Source organism: Numida meleagris, chromosome 6 (assembly GCF_002078875.1).
Source record: "Numida meleagris isolate 19003 breed g44 Domestic line chromosome 6, NumMel1.0, whole genome shotgun sequence".
Taxonomy (NCBI): Eukaryota; Metazoa; Chordata; class Aves; order Galliformes; family Numididae; genus Numida; species Numida meleagris.
In genome coordinates, this window is record NC_034414.1 from 7,716,523 (window position 1) to 7,741,169 (window position 24,647).

Sequence of the window (24,647 nt, forward strand, 5' to 3'; positions counted from 1 at the left end):
ATTGCTCTTTCTGCATGAAGATAAACTGTTTGAGGGACATACAGATCCCTTCAAAATGTTCACAAGAAATACAGGATGCATAAATTTAAAAGAATGAGTCGGGATAATGAAGGAGGAGGAAATAACCATAGGAAGGGATCTGAAAGCATTGGTTGCTGCTGCTTCTGGATATGATTTTTTTTTTCCTATTTCACGGACACTCTCAGAAGAATTGACTGATTCAGCTCTTTGCTTAACAGCAATGTCGTGAGCTCACCTGCAAACACAGAGGAACATAAGCCCATGATTCATTTTAAGCACATCATGAACAGAATGGCTTCTCTGAAAACTGACATTATAGCATAAGCTGGTTTGAATTCTGCCATTTACATCGTAAGACCTTTATCTGGGATGAAACATCATTCCCATGAAAATCTCACAAGAGCACTGAAATGGTGCATTACTTTTTCATAATATTATAATATATATATACTATATATTGTATATATCATATATATTATATATATAATATTAATATTATAATGTATAATATAATATCGTGCCTTTCCATATTTACCCAGCGTACAAATGCACTGTTTAAGATTTTGGCTATGCCTTTCAATCTGGACCACAGCACGCGTAGGTTTGTGATTTGTTAGTCTTCTATTTTGTGTTGCATGGAATGATGAACACTAGGATAAAATTAAAATGGTACCAGAAGGAAAGCTGGTAGTGAGGACTAGGAGCATTGCAGGTGTTTTCCCATGCAGAGTGTCTCTGTGGGAGAGGCCAAGACTGCTAATAATGACTGTGGATAGTTGTTATTGTCAAAGATGAGCAATTAAGCTGCTTGGACCGCCCAGCGTGTCAGCCCCATACATGCATAGTATTGCGAGGTCCAAGAAACTTAATTGCTGCTTTACACATACCCACAAATGTCAGTTATGTACGTCCTGCCGTATGGCAGAGCTGCATGGTAGCACATTCTGTGAAGATTTACAACTGCCCTGCATGCCCAGGTGCGTGTTTTCTGTGCGCTGGAGATGAGGCGGTCATGGCAGGAGAGGGCTGGCCACTGAAGCCAGCAGATGGGCTTGTTCTTGGAGCAAATCAAGCAATGAGGCCAGGTGGCTGAGGATCCCCAGTTGGCCACCTGCAACTGGGGATGGCCAGGCTGGAGGAGCCAAACTTGCAGGTTTATCCCTAAGTTTTTGGAGGCTCACATGCAGCTCCACAAGAGACAAAAGGGAAAACAAATGGGGATTAGCATGATAGCAGGCTAATATTTCGCCAGGCTGTTCACTTTTCTTTTCAATGTCACATAACATCATGAACAATTTCTGCAGATGGTCAGGCCTCCTTCCAGCTGGCCTTTGAGGGCAGATTATAGGAGAATGGGATCTTCAGGCAAGCAGTTGCAATATAGGAAGCCTATGTTGGAATTTCCCAAATGTTCATTTTCAGTTTTTAACTGCTTAACTTGGATGGACTGTTTTGAGTTTGCTTGTACCGATTTGCATCTTGGTGGCCAAATTCAGCTTGGACTCTAAACCAGTGGTTACCGCAAGACAACAGTTTGCCTTACTCTTTGTCAGTCCTCTTCTGCTTTCTCTGTGCCTGGAAAAAGGTAGTTCATGCAATTATTGTCACAACATTGTTAACAAGCTTTCCCTCCAGTGGGAGGCACTGAAAAGCTGTGTTTTGACCTAGCCTTAATAAGTACCTCTACTGCTGAAATGCATATTAGAGGAACTCTGTGTTAGAGAATAATGTGTGGTTTCCTAAGCCAAGGTATATTACTGATAACTAGCAGCAGGTAGGAGTATGATGTGCCTTCAGGACTAGTCTTTGTATTACACCAGTTTGTATCTTGCTTTTCTAAAGCAAACAAGCTATTCATGCTACTGGGTAATTGTTCCTTTTGTGGAAGACTTGATGCAGGCTTTTCAATAGGGGAACTGCGTTTTGAGCATTTGAAACAATGGCTCTGTTTTTTTTTTTTTTTCCTGACTCTAAGCTAGCTACGGGTTTCTATATATAAAAACTATTCATCCCTCCAGCCTCCAGGAGTGGCTGTGGAAATAGCCGGACACAAGTCCTGAAGAGAATAAACAAAGTAGGAAAAATGTGCTCTCTATATTGTACGCGTGTAGGAGCCCTGAACTTTGTGAGTATTGTGAACTCTTCACAGAGTTAAGGAAATGTGCTATATTTCCTTTCAAATGCTGCTGGCAGTGTACTGTGCTGCTTGCGTAAACACACTGTATTTTGGCCACGGCTCTGGGCTGATGCTTGCTCTGGCTCTCAGCACTGAGTCTAGAGTGCCAAAGAGATACTCGCCAACAAACTGGCTGCTGTCCAGAGAAGAACGGGGGCTATCTGTGTCTGCTGCGTGGGGTTATTTGTCTCTGCAAATGGGCGCCCTAGTCAGTGCTGACAATTCCCACAGTCTTATGATATGGCTCAATGTTTAGTGTTGGCCTAAGAGCCAGTCTTGAAGGATCGTGTGAGATGGAGTGGTCTCCTGATTATAAATATTAAAAGTGGTGTTTTCTGTTCTCTTGAGCGTACTGGATTGGAAACACCAAAAAGTAAAAGAAAATTCCTTGAAATTGTCCTTTTTAAAAATTGTATCACATGATTTTGGGGTTCATGACGTGGTTTCTGGCTGCTTGAAGTTGCGTTCATCCGTTTTCAGGGCAACCATGGTAAAGCCAGAGCCTTCGCTGGCAGTGCCTGCAGCTCTGAGCTCCCTTAGGCACTGGTGCATCACAGATCTAGCAGCACAATGTTGCCTCGTGGTACCTTCTGCTCACTGGCTCGGCAGATGACTTGGCACTAACTCGATTGCACATCAGCTGCAGTTTACGCTTGACACAAGTGATGCTGCTGGATGCGGTGGCTGCTGGGGCAGAAAAGCCCTGGCATGTGGAGATGCCTCGTACCAGTCGACCTGGCTGATAGACCACAATTGCACTTGCAGGGGCTCCGTTAACTCCCTCGTAGCAGTGTAATTTGTACCGGGTGCCAGGCAGATGAGAGCTGAGCAAGGTGGCCAGTGAGTATGGTGTCTTATGCAATAAGATAGCGAGCATTTCTAGAAACAGGTCTTTCAGCTGCGCAGGGTGGGGAGTTAGAGAAGCTGTTAGCTTGACAGCACATTCACACGTTAAAGCCCCTAGGATCCACTGTGATAATCTAATCTGGTCTCCTGTATAATATAAATTGCGGGATTTCCCTGGCCTAAGTCCTTCTTCATGCTCACCCCGTCTCACATCCGGAACGTGTTGCGGAGAAGCGGCCCATTGCACGGTAAAGGTTTGCGGGCTGGCGGCTCCGGCGCAGGGCCGGCCCCCAGGCGTTCCCTGCCCGTGCGGCTGCGGGCCGCTGGGTGGCGCTGCCGGGCCGCAGACACGGAGAGCCGCCCGGCTGTCCGGGGAGCTGGGGAAATGAGCGCCGGGGGGAAAGAGTGAAAGGCTGCAGAGAATTGCTGGGGCCAGATTCTGCTCTCGGATATTCCAGGACATTCAGAAATTGCCTCATTTTTTACCACCTTATCAGCAGCTTTTGATGTGATCTTCCTGACGGCAACATCATTTAAAATGGAAAGACCGACAACTACTTTTCAGTCTGGATCACTGAAGCTGTTTTGCACCATCCTGTGATGTTGGAAAGCATGAGACAAACTGATATGCCAACAGGAATGGAGAGCACAGGTTTTCCAGACTGACTCCGTTCATTTCCAGAAAGTCTTTCCAGCCAGGAGTAGCAATGAACAAATGTTTGTCTAAGGGCTGGGTATTAGGAAAAATTTCTTTAACATGAGGGCGGTCAAGCACTGGGACGGACTTCCTAGAGAGGTAGTCAATGCCCCATGCCTGTCACTGCTCAAGGAGCATTTGGATAACATCCTTAATAATATGCTTTAGTTTTTGTTTATCCCTGAAGCCATCAGGTAGCTGAGTTTTGATGATCTTTGTAGGTCTCTTCCAAATGAACTGTTATATTCTATTCTGTTCTAAAAGATGTGCCTTGTGCTGGGTGCTGAAAATAAGGCTGCAGATGGAGCTAGTCTCAAGGTAAAACTCTTCCCCCATATGCTCTTTCCCAGTCAATTGATTAATAATTCTTCAGGTTATACTCAAAGCCACAGAGACAGGACTACTGCAAATCCAGTTTTCCCCAAAAGCACCTCGTGTTGTTCCCCATTTCTACAGTTTTATTAAGGCCTAATTTGAGGACTGAGGCTGTTTATCTGAGATTTCTTCATAACAGAGTGTGTGAAACGGTAGTTCTGAGAGATGAGCCAGCCAGCCAGAGGTATTGGATGAGCACTGCAAATGTGTGCATCAACACCATACAGATCCAGAGGGTCTGTTGTAGCCTGGACATATTGGACAGTTGCTGCACAGATGGTTGGTGCTTGCAGAGTAAATACGATGCAGTCAGATCTAATCAGACTTACTGCACATGTGCTCATATTTCTGCATGGATATACAGAAACTCAGGGAGACATTGGGGGCCATGGTAACAAGTTACTTTGAGGGTCCTAGAGCAAGCGTAACCCAGCCCTCTGGTGATCTTCAAGTGGTCTCAGCACTCATGGTCATTCTTTTGCTGCTTTCTTCTGCAGCGTGGTAGAAGCAAGTCATGTTACCCCTGGCTTGGAGTACGGCTACTCCATAGCCCCTTTTCAAAGCAACATGTTTCCTTCACTAATTCTTAAAAAGCAAAAGGAGCATAAAGCTAATAAAAGTGCACACAGTTGGGCAGCTCTGAAGAAGCTCCCTCGTGGGAGGTGGCAGCAGCTGCCAGCTCCATGTCTTAGCCTGGTTCTGTGTCTTGCGGTCTGGTGAGGCAGAAATCTGGAGTGGACAGAATACGTATCAACTCCCATCCCCTTGCAGGAGGTGGCACTTAATTATCATCTAACTTTGATTGCTTGGCCTCCTTTGTGTATATATACAAAGTATTTTAAATCTGTGTAGATGTGGATTCTTCTTTGCCACAGGTGGATGAAAAATAGAAAATAGCAAAGACCAGGAGTGCCAGAAATAGGAAATAAGGTGCAAAGACTTTGACCCTTACATCCTCAGCTTGGTGGATGCTGTTACTGTTTCATGAATCTTCGGTGGCCTGCGTGAAATGATCTGGTGCTGTAAGGTCAGCTGCTACCTCACCTTCTGCTTTGCAGCCAGCAGGCAATCCCAAAGCGGTGAGCTAGGAGGAGTGTCATTGTCGTTATTTCTGAGGGATGTGAGCTGAAGCAGTTTGCCGATGGTCATGCGGGTGGATGGTGGCAGAGAGGAGAGTAGATCTCTGTATCTTAGCCCTAGTCTGGTATTGTAGTTGTCAGACTGTCCTCATCTTGTGGCTCTGTGCAGGCGAACACACCCACAGCCCGTACTGGGATTACAAAATCTTCTTCCATGTTTTTCCTGCAAGAGCTAGCTGACTGAACCTCTTTTCCATTTGTCTCTGTCCTGTGTCCAAGAAGATATCACTCTGCATTGTCCATCTTTACCTCCATTTAAACATTTGCTTAACAGTGTTGAAAAGCAATCTGTTTGTCACTATAATCTAGTTATATATTTGTGTCCTTCATAGGGAGAAACTATTGCAAACAAAGATTCTAATGAAAAAGCAAACATCTTTAGAAATTGCTTCGGGCTGTGGCATTATCTAAGCGTGTAGAAACCTAATGAGAAGGGCACAAGGAACTGAAAAGGGAGTTCATCTCAGCTGTGTTTCAAAATGAAACATACTTCTCAGCATGCCCAGAGCTTTGGCTGGTGGGCAGAGTTTCCGTAGGAGCATGTGCGCAGCACAGCTAGAGGCACTCGGGCACCAGGAATTTGCGGCGTGCGGAGGCTGGGGGTGTGCGCTGCTGGCACTCACTGCTCCCCACCAAAAGGGAAACAATGTACTGGGTCTGCACCGCACGCTGTATGGAAACAAAGCCTTTCAGCATCTGTGGCAGGAAAGTCACCAATTGCCATATGTCACTCTGCTGTGCATATGTTAAGTGGGCCCAACCAATCGCATTTGCACATTCTCTGTGTGACTTGTTGTCCCACACAATGAGTGCCCTGTTGTCACCAGCGCTAATGCTATGCAATCTGCTTTGCCGTAGTGCAGCAGGCAGCTCGCCTCTTGGTATCGTAGCACATTTTGCCACATAAGCGTGGCCCTGGTATCGCCGGCTGCTTTGCAATCTGTTGCTCTGCTGAGTGCAGTCCCTGCTGTCACGGTTGCCGCAGCCTGTCGGGCCACAAAGGAGCAGGCGGGCTGCGGCAGGGACGCGCTCTGCTCAGCTGTCGCATCTGAGCACACGGCCCTGTTCTGTGGCCTGGGCTGCTCGGCTGGAAGCAATAGTGGGACTGATCGGTGCCGGTAACAAGCTTCACTGCTCCGCTGTCTGTGATTAATCATTCCCATTCCTTATTGATTTGTATTTATTTTTGTTTCCTGCATAACAACTGTAAGTCAGCCTGGCTTGTGCAAACAGAATGAATGGGTTTCTTTTTTATGTTACTTGAAGAACTTGTTATACAAACAGCAGCTATAGGTAAGGTAGAGTAGTGACCCAATGCTTCTCTAAGAAACAGAGCTCATTGCAAGAGTTCCTTTAGAAACTTTTCGTATACCGATGTCTATCTAATTCAGGACTAGGGCACGTATAAGGCTTGAATGCTTTGAACCTTACGGAAGGCAACCTTCAGCAGCACAGACTTGCTGAGGACTGCAGGCCAAGCTTCTGCTCAGAGGAGCCCCAGAAAAATAAATACACGCTTCTGAAGCATTCCAGTACCATAGAGGTCACCTCCAGGATACATTTAATGATGCTGGAGGACCAGTGAAAATGTGCCAAAGTACTGAAAAGCTTGTGCGTGCAGTGGCTGCTGAGTCAGACATACCACCAATCCCACTATATCAGTTTGGAGATTGAACACCATAGAGTAAGGTGCATATACATATAAACTAAATTAGATCTGGGAGAGTGGTGTCAATTTAGGCATGCCTTAGGAGTAAGTACTTGATTCTTAGCCTGTAATTCTTTATTGCATCTTTTCTCAGTGCAGAATGGTTCGTCCTCCTGCCTGTAGTGTCTTTTGACCTACAACTTGTGTAAAGCTGGAAAACAGCCCTGTTTTAACAACATAATTTTATAACACTCACGCATCTGTTTCTGCTGAGGGCTTTGAAGCCCAGTAACAATGGATAAGAAAAAAAAAGAGACAGAGAATAAGAAAAAAACTGCCTCTAGAAATATGACTAATACCCAGACCTGTCTGTACTTGTTAACATGTGCCAGAACGACAATATTAACAGTTTGGCCAAACATCAGAAAATCACTGCTTCATCTGATGCTATTAGCTGAGTTATTCAGTAAAAGCAGAGCTGAAAAAACTAGTGATGTTTCTCTGGGCCTCAGGGTGGAGCAGCAGAGATAACTCAGAGCCCTAAGAGATGCCGATGAGCCTGGCCCCTTCAGCAAGCTGCTGCAGGCTGCCTTTGGTGACCCAGTCCCACTGGGCCTGAAAAGCTGCCTGTCTCTAACCAAGGATTCATCTGGAGGATGTGTAACATGAGGAGGCCTTCCTAGATGACGCTTCAGAAAGAGGTGAAAAAGCCATTTTACTTGTAAGACTATGCTCAGGCTGCACGTGAGCTATTCAGAGTGAGCCACTAGACACTCATGAACGAGCAGCATGCCTGATCATTGCTTTTAAGTGTCCCACTTCACCAGGGTGGGATTTTTGAACATAGAGAAAGATAAATCCTGCTGTCAGCTACTGCAGTATAACTTGGACAGTTATATTTGGTGTATATTTTGCTTGTGTAAAGACGTGGTAGGTGAAGGAATTGGCCTTTGGAGTTGTGCCTCGCAGTTCTTCTAAAATGCTGTGTGGTGCCTTCAGGTTACAGGCCTCATCACGTCTGCCTTCCAGTGAGGCACGACTCTCCTGCGTGGCCAAGAGCCGGGCAGATCTGCTGCGCTGTGCATGTGCTCAGTCCTGTCTGTCCAAGTGTCAGCCCCTGAGCAAAAAGTGACACAGCAGAAAGAGTCTGTGATAAAGCCAGAGGTGTTTTATCCTGCCGCTTCGCGTTTCCTGGAAATGTCTCTAGGAGTAAAGAGCAGTGCTTTAAAGTGCACTTGCCGTAGGCATGTACTTCGTTATGTTCTTCATGCAAGTACATATTGAAATTCAGTTCAAAGAGAGCAGGAGAACCGTTTTGCAGTTGCCAGAGATCAGATTATTTGGTAAGCAAAAACCCTTTTGAGTAATAACTTTTCTGTGGAGAGTCAGGTGGTTTCTATATGCTTCCAGTTTCCCTGGAACTGTGTAATTCAATTGAGGTGCCTTACTAAGCTTTAAACCATCTCATGCCAAGGTATTTCTGTCTTGCATTCCTATGGTCTTGACCTTCTTCAGAGGGATATAAAAGTAGTCTGATTGACTAAAATTGAAGTCTATTTCCTCCAGTGACCAACCTTCAACAGTAGTTGGGAGCAAGGCTTGAAAGTAACTTGGTGCTTTAAATTTCTGCTTGTACTACAGCAGGGGTACACTGAGGTCTCCAGGAGTGACAAGACCTCCATTATTTTAAGACAGCACACAGGCCAGGCAATGGGAAGTTTGCATCCAAGCCAAGAGAATACATAGCTTGTTGTACAGTGGCAGTGAAATGAAGAAATACAGACAAATAAGCACTTGACCTGAAGTAGAACTAACAATTAGACATTTTTTAGAAGTGTGAACTTTGTTGTCATAGCAGAACCCAAGAAGCCAGAATTTTATGGTAACTGCCACAGTTTTCCATGTGTTAAGTGGAGATTTGGGCTAACGTTTAATTGGTTTTAGTGATTGAAAGTGATAGGTAGGATTGCTGGTACAGGGGAGAGCTTTGGAACATAATGGAAAAGTTGATACATTTGCTTATTAAAAATACATGTAGACTAAGGTGATAGATAAGAGTTATTCCCTAATATCAAACTGTGTTTCTACACCAGACTGTAGAGAGAAATGGGATGAGGATGAACAGGTTTGTTTTTTTTTTTGTAGAAGCTGTTCAGGTGGGTCAAATCTTGAACTTTGGTGCCTGATTTGTATTGATGGATACACTTCTGGATACAGAAATGTATCCATCACATTACGTATACAGTGCACTAGAGGCTGCAAAAAAGGATGAAACTAAATATCTAATCCTGCTCACCTTGTGCTGAGGGTCCCACTTAATCTTGTGTTAACTGGTCAATAAATGTCTGACCCATCTCCAAAGGAGACTCAGAAGCAGTTGCTGTTCGTAGTTATTCATGAAGAATTCTGTAGCTATTCTTTGTGAACATGAGTCCAGAGAATGGAAGGCAGACTTAAGATCTGTAGCTGATCAAAGGAGGGTCAGTGGCTGGCAGGAATACGGCAAGAGAGGTGAGAATTTAATGTTAAAAAAACTACAGTGACCCAATCTGCCTGCAAGACACCGGTGTCTTTAAATTGGTAGTTATTTTCTCTTGTGCTAATTAGTAGAGCCTACACTGGAAGTGCATATTCTGTCAGCTCAGACTCAGTAAGTCAAGGAGGTAGACTGTGCCTTTTAGGTATTCTTTTAGGATAAACTCTTCCTACCAGGCACAATACATTATCTAGTGACCCATCCTTCACTTGAGATTGCGGATAATTTCCTGTGTCCCAGCTGGGATCACAAGTGCATCCAGAAAGATGAAGAACAGAGGCATATTGCTTTTGAGGATATCCTAGCACAGAGTGCACACATGAACAGAGCACCCTGGACAGATGGATCATGATTTGTTTGTACTACCTATATGTCCTATATATCTCTGTGTTTCTTATTTATCTTTATATATATTTATTAATTCAAAGACCATTTAAAATGATTCCCTTTATTTAAACATCCTCTAGATTCTATCTGCTTGTTTGTGCCTCCAGGAAAATCAATCCGTGTAGCGTACTGAGCACAACTGTAATAAGGGAGAAAGAAATAAAATAGACAGTGAAATATGATGTGCTCTCTCCAGAAGGGAAAGTAGAAGCCTGAAGCCAAAGTCCAAAGGTTACGTACCGTGGTAATGGTCTTATCTAACCAGATTATACCTAGTACTTGCAGGTAAACAGATTGAGACAGGCTGCAGTCATGAAATGACTGCAGGAAAGCATGGTGAGACTCCCGGTCACCCCGTGCTCTGTGTTAGGCTGCGCTGCAGCAACAGGCATGAGAGCCCTTCAAGATCTAGCTATTGTCTTAGGGCTACATCCTTCTTTAGACATCTGCAAAGATTCAGGCTTCTCTAGAGGGTCTGAGGTGAAAATTTGGAACATGCATGAGCCTCCTGTGCTTCTAGCAGAGGGTTTTTATCAGACATCTAGATCACAAAGTAACGCTTCGTTGTAAGTACAAAGGCCAACTTCATTATCACACAGAGGTTTAATTCCAGTTATTGCTGAGATTGATACAATCTTGAGATAGAAGGAAGCAGGAATGAATGTTGCTTTTGGATACTTTTAGGGTTGTATTTTGGTCAGGCTTCCAGGCGTTTTTTTGTTCGCTTGCTGGCAGAGATGTTTCTGCTTCTTTGCCTCCTTCTGTGGCCTCTCTGTATGCCTGTATGCATTTCCTATACATGTGGGGCTGAACTGTGGAACTGTACGCACTCTCTGCACTGAGGCTGTTTTTTAGGCCTCAGTAGAGCTGAACAACACACGGTCTGAGCCCATAGTCACAGCTTCAGCTACACTGTGAACAGCTGAACAGAATCTTTTGTTTAACTGCTGTACAGGAAGCTTAAATTTTATAGATTTTCGCGTGTTCTTGTTGGAGAAACTAACAACCCCCTTCTCCTCCTCAGCTCTCCCCAGCCCCATTACAAAGGGTGATTACATGCCTGTCATTTTGGGACCATGAGGGTAACAATCTACTTATCTACACTGTGCAGATTTCTCAATTATACTGTAGAAGTGCCAGTGTCTATCGATCTCCTTTGTAATTGTGACCATCTCTTACGCATAACTACTTGTCTGTCCTGTCAATAGGCAGCCAAAAATGAGCTCCAGACAATGTGTTGTTTTTTTTTCTGACATGAGCATGTGTTTGGAGAGCTGTTAGTTTCACTGCTTCTCTCGTCTCCCAGTTTTGCAGGCACGGGCACACCGCACTGCCTCCTGTCACCACAAGTTCTTCTAGTAGGGAACAGCTGGTTGCTGGAGCTGGCAGGCCATTTCACAGATCTCTGTTGTGCAGCTCTACTTCCATGGTTTTTCTCTCCTTGTTTTCTCTACCTTCCATCTCCCTCCTTCTCAGTGAACCTGTTGGCAGCCCTGATCTTGAACTCTCCATGCCCTCCCAGATCTGTCTTATCTGTAAATCCAACTTCTGCTGCATCCACAGGTTTCCCATCCATCTTGTAGGCACACCCAAGAATAGTCTAGTTTTGTGGGGGTATTTTTCGTTATTTCAGGAACGGTCTGATGTTCTTGTCCCCTTCCACTGCTCAGTGTCTCCCCTACCAGATTATTGGCTGTGTTAATGAACACCCTGTACACTTGCCTCAGTTTGGTTCTCTGTGTTCATTTCTCTTTCACTGATACTTTTCCAGATGCATTCAGCTGGTTAGTGCTGACTTTTGTCTGTGTCTTTTTAACGTATGACCAGAGATAATGGAAAAAGACTTATGCAGTTCTCTGAAGCAGCCTTTACCCTGTATCTCCTGCTTCATCAGCTTCATCCCCAGATGATGGCTAATCCCTATGCCTAGTGCTTCCTTTCTGTTAGTGTCCAAGTATCTTCAAGCTGGCCTTCTCCACTGTGCCTGTACTGTCCCCTTGCTGCTGCCATTTGCAGGTGTAGAGAGTTATCTTCCCAACTCCTCCTAAACCGAGGAACCACACTGGCCTAGAGCAGGATGCGGGCAGAGCCTGCCTGACCACCCAGACCTCCCGTTTGTCTCCAGTCTATGGCTCTTGAGCCTTTAGACTTGCTCTCTTGGAGTAGCCATTACCTTTGGACCACTTCTAGCTCTGATGTTGATGATCTTAATGGGAAGACGTTTGGTTTGTAGGGAAAAAAATGCTAGGCTGATACCACAGTTGTGTACGTGCTAGTTCACTGCCCACATGCCATTCTGTGCTTTTGCTGATTAGGAGGCATGTGCCAATGAGCAGGAGAACTGACCTGTCATCCTGTGCCTACAGCTAGCAGGTCATCTCCCAAAAGCTGGGAGTGTGCTTGGTGCTGTGCCTAGCTACCTGCTCCTGTGCAGTTATCCAGAGCCCATCACTGGGGAGAGAGTCTCGGGGCACCTCCCAAACATTGCTCACAACCACCTCCCTCAAGGAGGAGATCGCTGGCAGAGATAGGGGAATGCCTGCCCTGCTGCAACTGGTGTTGTGGCTGCCGTGTTATTGCTGGCAACCGTGGAGGTGGACTGCACTGCCAAGTTTCTACCCATTGTGGTGTTCTGATGACAAAGCTTAGATTAAAACCTATTAAAAAAACAATATAGTCAAAGTAAAACCAATGCAAATATTTTATGATTAAGTAATCAAATTATCTGTGCAGTGGAATGGTGCAATGTGTGTGCAACATGATTGATTCCAGTACTTCATTGTCTGAGTTGGTCCTATGTGGGTTCAGTTTAACACTAATGGCAAGGCCAAGCATGAAGAAGATGCGGGTTTCCCCACCCTCTAATTGATGTAGAGCTGCATCGAAAAGGAAGTGTTGTCATAGTGTACCAAAGGAAATGCTTACAAGTCTGAATGCAGTGCTTATACTTTTTGCCAAGTGTAATGTTAGCTTTGAAGTTCAGCATCGCAGGTGGAAGAATAAGAGAAGACAAGTACCTTGGAAAAAGTAAATTCTCTGATAATGCTGCAGAGAATATATGATCTTAGCAGAAAGGAATTTTTAAAAGTCTGGGAAAAAACCTTATTCTTTAGGCTCTGCCAATAAAAAAAAAGAGAAGGACCTTTAAATACACCTAATAAACTTACAGGTTTGGGGCAGGAAAAGAAATCAGTTTGTAGCGTGTTAGCCTGCTGGCAAGGTTGGCTGCACATACAGCTCAGCACTCTGTTTGAACAGGAAGTAAATCTCTGCATCTTCTGCCTTTGCTGGAGGTCTAGAAAGCAAAGCATTAAGGTGCACTGCAAGGTAAGCAGTAGTAGTGAATTAGTCTCCTTTTTGAACTGTATGAGAGGAATGAAAAAGGACACAGCACAGCTCTGGCACCATTTGCTCTGGTGGCCCCAGCCACCAGCCTTCCTGGCGCCCTGATCTTACCAGCTAGAGAAGGGGAAAAGCTGTAATTCCTGAGGCTCCCTCTGTGTGGGTATTTCAAAAAGCTGACAGACTTTTGGAAGCAGACTTCCGAAAAATTTTCATTTGGCTATCTGCTGCAGTTTAACAACAGCAGGTTTGCCTTTTTATGCTGTAACCTCTAGGACAGGGTGAGGGGCATGGAAAGCAATGTTTTTGAAATTCATTAACCTAAGCCTATAACGACTTGGTGCGTTTGTGTGTATGCACTTGTCTGTGTGTGTGTGCATGTGTGCATCTCTGACCTTGTCCCCAAGCATGTATGCGTAGAAGGCAGTTGGTTTGAAAAAACACTCCTGCTGGATAAATTGACACCAGTCACTTGTGCTCAAGTGTCTTTGCTCAGTTGGTAGTTTCAGATAGTGTTCTGGATATTGCTTTCTCACTCTGTTTTCCAACTGAAACCAAGGTAATGATGCTTCATGAACTAGGGAGGCTCTTGGGTGCCTTGCTGAGATTTTGGGGCTTTTTTTTCTGTTGAGCCCCCTGTGAGGAATGCAACACCTCCCGTATAAGGGAGGGCTCCAGCAGCCCTTTCCCTTTCAGCTTAAAGACAGTCCTTAAGAATGTATGTGGAAGTAAAAGGAAGGACAAGTAAGAAGCAATTTAGGAGCAAAAAAGGCAATTCTATTTACGCACATAAAGGTGAATATTTGTTGTAGCCTTTTTAGTTTTAGATCTCCTCTCCTTCCGATGGAATTTGTGTTTTTGTTGGTCTTGAAACTATCATCTTTTTTATGCTTTCTTACTATTTTCTCCTTTGCTCAGATTTTCTTTTTCTTTGAAAAGTAATATTCCATTCTTCTTTTTTTTTTTTCCTCCCCACTTGCACTCTGGGTTTCTACAATTTTCCTTTTCAATCTTCTCCTTGTACATTCCCTATCTACTCCCTCCTGCCTCTCCCACCTTCACCGTGCCTCGAGTGTTTCCAGCACAGCTCCAGCTCTCACAAAACAACAGCAATCATATAACAATTTACAACCACTAGCCAATTGAGTGTAACACCTCTCTACAAGGTAGGTAATGATTTACGAACACTGCTAAGCTACTGCTGTTTGGTGTGACAGATTGTTCAGCTGCTTCTGCTCTCTCAAAGGGCCCCAGACAACAATAGTAAGGCTGTGAAAGCACAGGGTTGGGATGAACAGCTAGAGTAGTGTGTGGGGAACTATAGACATCTGCTAGCACACTGCTGTGCTCTGAACTGTCCTTTTACTCCTGGTTTAGCGAGCATTAAATGTGTTCTGTATCTCTATTGTCAAACTGGCTGCATCTTGAGAGGAAAAAAAGAAAGCAGACACCAAGTCTGTGGCCCACTTAGAGCTCATCATGCAACACTTCATAAAATAGCACACAGCAACTGGTCTGTCTTCTTCGTCCTGCGACCACGATGCTGAAATCACGTAAGCTAGACTGTGCTTAAGTAGGGAGAGGCCATTGTGTGTGCTGAAGGCAGCTGGTGAGAACGCGAATGGTGCTATGTTACGCTGGGACTGCCAACCTGAAACGCTGCATGGCATTTTTCCCGAAGGTAGAAGGTTTATGATTTTTAACCTAAATTAATTAAGATATGGAACCTTAATTAAGGAGCAGGTTCCTTCTGAAACAGCTCACCCACTTCAAAGTGCTGAAACCATATACTTAATAGAGAACAAAGAAGTGAAATCAGGGTCAAAACAGACCATGTCTGCATGTTGTTCTCAACCCATTCATCTCCCACACGGGGTGAGCTCTGGTGGCATTTTAAAAATGGCAGTGGAACATCTGCCACCCGAAAGGAGAACTGGGGTGTGTGGGAGGGGACGTGGTGTACTCAAAAGCTCTCCTTTTGAAGAAGATGAGCCAGATGTACTTTTTTTTTTTTTTTGGCCAAGTCCTGGTCATGCTCCCATTGACTCCAGTCGATGCAGGATATCCCCCTGTACTCTCTTTTTTCTTTCTTTCACCACAACCCCAGTTAACTAGTCTGTTCTTGTCAGTTCTAGTTGTCATGTGAATGGTGTATTCGATACTGTTTATTATGTAAGATTTTAAATAGATCATTCCGGCTTCTGGCATAAAGGGGGGTTGGGTGGCTTTTCTCATTTAAACAGTATGGTTTAAATTATGATTCAAAAAGCTCACTCCTGTTTCTTTAGGAAGAGGTGCAAGCCAGAGGACTGGAAAGCACACGGACTCATTGTGGAGCACGGCTTCCAGATGTGCCATCCCTACAGGTATTTGTAATCGTGCTAGATGTCCATCTGCGCCTTTAGGTAAGCACACAGATATTTCCACAAGTCTGGTCTTGTGCTACTTTGGTAGTTCTTTTGAAAGTCGCACCCAACATTAAAAAGAGGTCGATGTAGGAGATTAAGATAAATGCACAAAACACTTTCATTTTCTTTATTTTCAATCGATACTGTATGAATACAAAGTTTCTAGAAAGCTACAAAAATTCTACCACTTTATCAAGAAGGCATCAAAATGTGTCACTTTGCAAAGACATGAAAACACCTGCAGTAACCGACACAAAAATAGCATTTTTAGAGTGATGAAATAATTGCACTTAACTGTCATGGATATTAAAGTTATCACACATATGTACCGCGAAAGCTAGAATACATTTTTTTTTTTTACAAAGCACTTTATAAAAAAATTCTCTGCACACAAAACCTATAATTTTCATATTACTATCATACTAAAGATAAATTCACTTTAAAGCCAACACTTAAAACATTTTAAACAAAAAAAGGTACCAGTACCTACACACAGACAATAACAAATACAAAGAATACTGTACTGCCAAGAGGTTTGACTGAAACTCCTTTTGAAAGCTTCTGCAAATATGTTAAGAAAACATTGGAGAATGTTCACTTTTTTTTTTTCAAAGAGCCTTCCCTCCCTGTCTAACCTAGAGGTACTTTATCATCAAAAGGCAAGTTCTACATCAAAAGTTACCAGCAGCAGTACAATATTAAAGTAACCACTGACCATATATGAATATGCTTAAGTCACAAACCCATTTTATACACATTACACAAATAAACATAAAGTGAGAATTCCATTAAGTCATTTACAAATGTGAACAAATGCACATGGCCAAAAAAAAAAAATAATCCAAACAAAACAAAACCCCAACCTGTTTTACATAAAATGTACTGAAGAATTAAAGGCTATTCAGGTTTTCAATGTTATAAAATTCTCTTGTCTTTCTTTTTCAGGCACATATTGTATTTTTTGTCTGCAGTCATGAGCCTGAATCAAAGAGGCCCATAAAACAAAACAAAAACAAAAACACGTATTCTGAAAGGAGGTAACAGGGATCTGTCTCCTTTTTGTCAACTGAGTGCATTTAAGATTTAATTTACATGCTAAACTAATTACATGATCTCAGCAAGAATGACCTGAAAAGTTAAAAGATGAAGATCTCCAAAGTGTGTTTTGTACTTTGAATTATCCAGCCTTGATCTTTTTTTAGGGGGCTAAGCATCGTGTTATGAAAGATAGGAGGGGGGAAAAGAGATCATCCTGAGAAAAGTACAAAACGGGACTCTGTTATCACATCTGCTGTTTGACCAGGTATGTGGATCGGTATGGGTCAAGCAAAGAATAGAGAAAACATTTCTCAATATGAATGATCCAGGAAAACTGTAAGGGGAACCGCTTCCAAAGCAAGTATGCTCTAGGAGCTGCAGTGGAAAAATAAATAGATATGGATTAGTATGTCAAATGTTGTATCTGCCTTGAACTGGCCAGTTACTTACATTCAACAGTAATGTACACCCTTCATTACTTAAAATAGCCTACACCGTGGAGGTTTTAACGGAAGAAGCTACTGCCAACCTCACTGAGCTGTAGCTGCAGTAGAAAGAGAAAGCGAGAAACAGGCATTACATCTGCAATTCCTTCAAAATAGTGGTGCAGTACCTAAATAAAGTCATTTTGGAATTCAAGTAAGTAAAACTACACTTGCTAGTAGCGATTTTTAACAGCCCCAAATGGTACCATTATGCTTGTTTTAATGAGACAGAAGTGTACTTTACCACAAATACGGATTAGTAAGACTGAAATGTTTGGTAGTAACTGAAAATATATGCTCTACTTGCAGGGCGAAATCGTCTTTGCCCTACCTCGGTCTCATCGAATTCAACAGGATTACTTGTCTTACAGAGGTAAGAGAGATTTAGACCTTGAAGGATTAACAAAAATAATATTTTGGAGACAGGGAATTTGAATTATCACAATATTTACCACACAGTGTCACAATATTTCTATATATAAAAAGTTAATCTTAGATTTCATCAAATACTTTAAAAATCAAGTTAAAATTGTATTCACAACTATATAATCCCTCTGACAGCTTTTGGTTTTGCTGATATTTGTTCTTTCTAACATCTTTTTCTTAAAATCTTGCTCCTCTTCCCATCAGTTTTAGTTATAGTGTACACAGTACGGCCCCCGTTCACAGAAGATATCAAATACAGACACATTTTTAAGAGGAGCTAAATTTTTTCTACCAAGACATCATATGGGAGAAAAACAAAACAAAGCAACCCTGTGTTTTGAGCAGTGCTGGCCGGAGTTTCTCCAGCAGCACCTTCATCCACAACGCTCACACTTAACAGTTCAATGCTTAAAAACACACGATCACGTTTACCCTAGCTATTGTCTGTTCTCCATTTTCATCTTGTTTCATGCATCTGACCTTCAGCGTGCACAGTTTTGTAAACAAAGTCTTCCACCTAAACAAAAAAATCCTCACAGACTGAAATATTATTAGAGGAGAACAATAAAGTCACATTTGTCCACTGTCTGAAATTCTGCAGTGCGTGGATCTCATTATGCAGACACACGGCTGGATGAAGACAAAATAAATGTGAACCATTTTCATTTTTCTATCATAGACAAATCAGTTGCTGGTTTGTAGTGCTGTCAGAAATGGCAAACAGTACAGTATTCTCCAGCAGGTTGATCATTAGCAAAATTACCTTGCTATAAATGGTGCTCTTTTGTGAATGGAGGCCTGTAGTTTCAACTTATTCCAATAAACCAAAGGCATTACGGTGATAACTAAATATTTTTGGTCTCTCTACAAATTGTCATTATTATGGCAGCACTTTTCTAAGCTGGAATTTCAAACCAAAGGCACTTTCATGCTAGAGTGCAGAAGAGTCACAATTAATTATTTGGTCATGAAATTTTAAAAGGCAGCATTATTAATACAATTCACTTTTCACGGAGAACTATGAATCTGTAACCTTTCCTTTTGGTATAGACATTTAATCGCGTAGCGATGGGACTGACTTGTACTGAGGGTTGGTTTAGACCAAGCAGTCAAGGAGCTTTTTCTGCGGGGAAAAATACAGTTTATTTAAAAATGGAACCAATTAATAAAACAATGTATCAAATTTATGTTAAGAGGCTAAAGGTATTTCTAATACAACGCTAAGGCACTGCATATTGTAATGCTTTGGCAGCTCTCAATTAAAAGATTCCTACAAAAAGTAACAGTAACAAGATAAATACTTCCAGCTTACAAAAGAGCTCACAGTTTACAGGCAGCCTGTTGGACTACACACCACACACTGAACAGTTGAAGGATTAAGGCTTTTAAGAATTAACGTATACAGGGTATGGATCATTTACAGAAGTGTAAAGAAAAGATGAAGGAAGTAGTTTCCCTAATATTACATACGTGAACACCAATAAACATTGTGACTTTTTAAACCCTATAGTTACGACGTATTTAGTGTGCCAGATTCTATATTAAAAAAAACTGTACCTGGTTTTGCAAATTGACTTACATACTTGATACGCCTCAATGAGTTCACTTGTTATTAAAACAAAAGATCACCAAAACCACAATTCAAACCCTAAATAAAAGACAACTTTAGAACAAAATAAAACAAAAAAGTAGTTTTTGACTTGTAACACCAAGTGCTTAGAATAAAGGGCTACCGTTAGGCTGTTACAATGCAGTGCTTTTCCTGTCGTGATTGTTAGTGTTAAAAATGAGTGTTAAGAGACCTTACCATGGACATATTTCACTGTTCCGTTCACAGAATCTAAACTGAAAGATCATCAGCCCTAATATCCACAGCTAGACATCACAGCAACCATCCACCTACTAGAATTAGACCAGCGGCAGGCTGAGGAATTTATGCAATCTCCCTTCCCCTCAGATGATTTTAGCGTGAGTCCACAACAATCCACTCTGTGTCTAGGCAATATTCTGATCTAGTTAATTCAATAATTGGCAATTCTGACAGAGTACAATACAATTTTAAAAAATCCAGAAATTAAGTGAGACTTTTTCAAAGACTATGGCACTGTTGCCAAGGAGTAAATTCTAGACATAAATCATGCACGGGCTTGTAAAGGGCAGTGAGGAGGGAGCTGTTAAATGTTAACTTCTTTGATTCAGAGCTGCAAAAGACCTTCCCAAGAACACTCTTTGCCGATACCTCATGACTGACCTTTAAGGTGGCTTGTGCTTGGCCAAGCAGTCCTGAGCCTTTCAGACAAATGTTCTGCACGAGAACCCGCTGCTAGCCCAGCACCTGCTGAGACAACTGCTGCCTGGGCAGCTGAAGGACAGTGCTGGGTGTGCAGAAGAAAAGAAACTGAGGAACACTCTGCCTTAGGTAGGAAGAATGAGAATACTTATCTCACATGTGCGTACCTCAGATAATCATTCACGCCCACATCCTTGTTTTGAACCTGCACAGTATTAAAATATCTCCAGCTGCACTTCACTTCCTGGAGTCTTCCCTGATATAGCAGAAGGATGAATACTATCACATCCAGATGCAGAAAGGACATCAGAACCCATGTGGTACGTACGTGTTTGTTTCACGTAAGGTCTTTGCTAGCAGGAACTGGAGAGAGAACTGGAGAGAGGTGTTAGAGCACCATGATAAAAAGGAAGAGGAGAAAATAATCTCCACTTTCCAAACTTCTTTGCCTGATATTGGTTGTGATTTTCTAGCGTCTCACAGATATTAAAGCTGTTGATCGTTTCAGAGGTTTATGCATTCTTCTCTCAAACACTTTAGTGTTTTGCTTTCAGTTTACGAATTACTCAATGCTGTAGCAATGTCAGTTGTTTCCATTAATTTCAGAGTTGCAAGTTTTTCACTCAACTTAACTAGAAAACATAGTTGTCCATATAAAATATAACTGCACACACAAGACTACATATAATGTGAGTCTAAATCTTCAGTATTTACCTACTTATTGCAAAATGAGCCATCTTCTTTTCATTAAATAATCAAATTTTCATATTAGTACAATACTTTATAATCTTTTAAAATACACTAGATATGTTAGGGGTAAGGGGATGATGTTTTCTTTCTCTGCAATACCTGTTTGAAAGTTTAATGGTTTAGAAGATTAGTTTTAGCATTGAGAAAAAAATACAAAATTTGCCTAATTTTAGGACCTGTCTGTTTCTTAACAGGCATTTCTTAAGGCTATATTTTTTTCATTTGGTTTCAAACAGAAAAATGTTTCATTTTAAAAAATAATTTAGTGAATTATATTTGTCCATATCTTCCACCCTAATTAGTTACAAAGATAATTCTATAAAGGTAATTAACTTTGTGTACTCATTTACAGTTATAGCTAAAGATTCATTTCAATTTCACTTGCATTGTAAAACAAGTATTTTGTGTTGGAAAAAAAAACAAAAATTCTTATAGACACTGTCAGTTTTTCCCCATGGCAAATGCTCTGTCATACATTTTTCTATCAGAATTAAAAATAGGCCTCCACAGACAGAGGCATTAGGTTCTTAAATACAGTCTTCCCAAAGAACTGTGGTTTACAAATTTGAAGAACACTTAGTTTTAGAAATAATTTTTACAACTGTACCAGAATTTCACAGCTACAATTATATATGAACACATTAAAAATGACTCACTAAAACAGGATTTAGAAAAATGTGGGTGAAAGTTGGGCCAGAGGCACTGCCACTTAGTGTTGAGGTTTACAGTCTGTGTTTTGATAAAGAAGTGAAATGAACTGTATATATAAATAACTGCTCAGTCCTTTACAAGCCTGTAGATATGATGCTGTGCTCCATGTTCACTGTTTGACACTTCAAATACACAAGCCATGCAGAGTAGGGTTTCTTGTGTATCCCTGTTCGTTACAACCTATTTGGGAGGAAGGAAGAGGTACACAATATATTACAAACTTGAAAATGCCAGAGCTAAAAGAAGAAACAACTGGTTAAATTTAGGCAATGTTTAAATGTCACCATTTGAAATGTCCTCTCTTTCTTAAACTGACCTCTGTGACTGCACATACACAGCAGAGGCTCCCAGCACAGGGTCATGGAGAGTCGTCCCACCCTGGCTGCTTGACCGTGAGCCACTGGCTTGCTGTTCCTCAACCCACACCAACTTCAGCCCCAATTCAACAAAGAGAAACCAGTGCACCCTCGTTCCCCTGTCTCTGTTTTCCAAAAGGCAGCTGAGCTGAGCACACCCCTCGCTCACACACTGCATGGCTCTGAGCTCGCTGCCTTGCCTCTTCCCTGCTGCTATCAGCCATCAGTCCTGCCTGAATCCTACGGTGGCAGCAGCATTGCATGGCTCTAAATGCAATATGAATGCATTAAAAACGACTCTGCAAAGCCACACTGAAAAAGCAGGGTAGCTGGATGACACTGGCTTAAAGGCTAGTACACAGACCATTCTTCATGCTTTAGATCACCTGCTGGGTGTATCCTCACCATTACTGCATGCTTTCCTGGCCCAAGAACTAATTAACACCACTGACATTTGCAGTATTATAACTGCCATCTCAGTGAGAACACATTAGATGAATGGGATGGTTCCAAGTTACTGCCTCAGGCTCTCTACAAAAACCAAACAGAGACTTGAATTAAAAATAAGAGCAGTAAGCTGAATATCTGGAAAATAACAGAGATGTTTGTTCATGTTCTCAGCCAGCTTATCCTTTTCATTCTTGGCTTCTATAGTGCACGATTCCAAGAGCATTATTCTAAATTCAATGATGAGATTATTTGTTTAGTAAGCAACATGACTAAGGGATTCAGAAACTGGTTCTAAATATTGCACATTAAGCAAGACATACAATGCCTGAGAGTATTCTAAAGGTGAAAAATAAAGAGTGAATCCATACCAATAAAATCGTGAAGTTTTCCAACACGCTGTTCATCATGTATTTCTCTGGTAAATGCTTCAGCTTGTGTATGAAGTTGATCATATATTCACACATTGGAGAGCGATTTATTCTGTACACAAATCGGCCATTCTCAAACCTTGCGTATTCAGTCTAAAAAAAAAAAAAAAAAAAGAAGTGTTTAGAGTAAGTCACTTTAGAAAGATCAAAACCATGAATACTACTTTTTTTTTTTATGTGTATACAGAAGAAAGAGAAAGTGGGTCTCAGCCACACAAACACCCATACCTGCTATACAGTGCCTTACTAAAAATTCAGAGGCCACTAATTCGTTACAAGTTACATCACAATTTGTTCTCCAATCTGTGAATTTAAAACTGGGAAGATTACACAAAGTAAACCCAAATCCACTAAAAGTGAATTAAGTGGAAAAGTTGCGATGAGTTTGATATGATTGATTTTACAGCAGTTTTTGAGACAAGCAGCTGCAAAGAGCAGAATTAAGCTTACGTATTTATGTATAAATATATACATGTAAACATAGCTATATATTACTGCATGATTTAATAGGCAACTTAGAAATTACATAAAGATGCAAGGCTACAGTCAGAAGAAAACCAGGCTGATTTATATTGCTGTGGCTCACAGGGGCTGGAGGAGGGTGCCTGTGGTTCTTGGACTCCAGCTGCCTAGAAACCAATTGTTCATACGATCTCCTCACTCGCTTGTGGGATTTCTTGATTTCCTCTAAGCGTCTATTTCCTCTAATAGTGGAAATGGTGGAAAACTTTTTATGGCCACCATGCACAGAAACCATATTTACAAGGTCTGCTCTGAAAGTAATGCCTCCTATTTTATTACATTGGTCTACAACAGATATTGGTGGGATGGTGATAGAGGTGGAACTTTCCTGCCAATCCGTTACATATTGTTGCTGTGTGACAGATGGCAGCAGAGGGGCACTCTGAGAAAATAGTGACTGACATGGAAGTGCGGGTGAAGCAAAGGGGTGTCACACAATTCCTCCCTGTGAAAAAAATGGCACTCCCCAACATTCATCAACACTTGCTGAACGTTTACAGCGATCAAACAGTGGATGTTGGCATAGTGAGGTGGCAGGTGGTGCATTTCAGCAGTGGTAACAATGTGAAAGACAAGTCACATTCTGGCCAGCCATGCAGAATTTTACAAGTGTGGCACGCAGGCTCTTGTGTATCACTGGTGAAAATGCACAGCTAATGGTGGTGACTATGCTGAAAAACAGCGTTTAGTAGCTGAGAATTTGCTTGATCAAACAGTCAAATAATGTTCTATGTATCTGTTGCATTTGTCATAGAAATAAATAGGAGGCATTATTTTTGGAGCAACTTATGTAGTATAAAGAGAACACGAGCGGTGACCAAAACACTTACAAAATGCTCAACCTGCAGCTGTAGGCTGACTGTCCATACAAAAACTATTTTTGCATGCAACAGATGTGGGTGTAGGGCTTAGTACAGAGAAGACAAGTTAAGTAGATACAGTATCATGGCACAGTAAACCACATATCTACCTGACCACCCCATACGGTTTGGGGCTTAGAAAAGTTAAAAATAAATGAATGTTTTCTAACATGCAAAGGCCTTTATCTTTCTGTTCAAAAGCTACTGGTGATCATGGAGATTATGCATTTCTGTGCATAAGATAACCATGAGTAATGAAGAAACACAGACCGCCATCCTTTGTCATTGGGAGCAAAAAGCATTTTTCCTGTGACAGAGGAAGTTGCACTGATGTCAGCTGCAGGCTGAAGGTTGCCACAGGCAGGATGGAGATGGGTTCCAAAGCAACAGGTAACTAGAATTTTATATACTGTAGTGTCACCAGACACACAGTGATTTACAACAGAACCAAACATTCCTGGGAAGGAAAATACTCTTTCAGGAAGGATTAGAGGAAGGGAGGAAAAGCGTGAGTAAAAATCAAAAGGAACCAGAGACTCATTGCAGCCCATCCCAATACCCACCTCTACTTTTTCTACTACTTGCTTTCCAAAGGAGCAGACTTTGGTGGAACAGGTGATTGTCATGTTTTCTGAGCTCTCGTACTGACTGGTGACTCCATAAAATGCTCCTGTATCATCTTGAATGTTGCAGTTTAAGTCAGCCTGTTGGGAAAAAGCAACAGATGTTGAAGATGTTATTTTTCATTTGACAACA

At 42.0% G+C, this 24,647-nt stretch overlaps 1 protein-coding gene and 1 long non-coding RNA gene across 32 annotated transcripts in view; one reads left to right on the forward strand and one right to left on the reverse strand.

Moving 5' to 3' along the window:
- LOC110402020 overlaps nt 1-24,647 on the forward strand; it is a 160,255-nt gene that overhangs the window by 124,719 nt on the left and 10,889 nt on the right. For 19 of the 22 annotated variants that reach the window (XR_002440810.1, XR_002440804.1, XR_002440805.1 and 16 more), the window contains one exon: nt 15,456-17,471. This is a non-coding gene — a long non-coding RNA (uncharacterized LOC110402020). Of the gene's footprint in view, nt 1-15,455; nt 17,472-20,027; nt 20,320-24,092; nt 24,282-24,647 lie in introns of those variants that run through there. The other 3 variants (XR_002440813.1, XR_002440814.1, XR_002440809.1) reach the window with 3 other exon arrangements.
- Nucleotides 15,688-24,647, reverse strand: part of TEAD1 (TEA domain transcription factor 1) — a 149,472-nt gene continuing 140,512 nt past the window's right edge. For all 10 annotated transcript variants that reach the window (XM_021403656.1, XM_021403662.1, XM_021403659.1 and 7 more), the window contains 3 exons: nt 24,455-24,595; nt 22,450-22,602; nt 15,688-21,455 (listed from right to left, as the gene is read on the reverse strand). In XM_021403656.1, the coding sequence (XP_021259331.1) occupies nt 21,342-21,455; nt 22,450-22,602; nt 24,455-24,595 (408 nt within the window). In that variant the 3' untranslated portion in view covers nt 15,688-21,341. The remainder of the gene's footprint in view (nt 21,456-22,449; nt 22,603-24,454; nt 24,596-24,647) is intronic.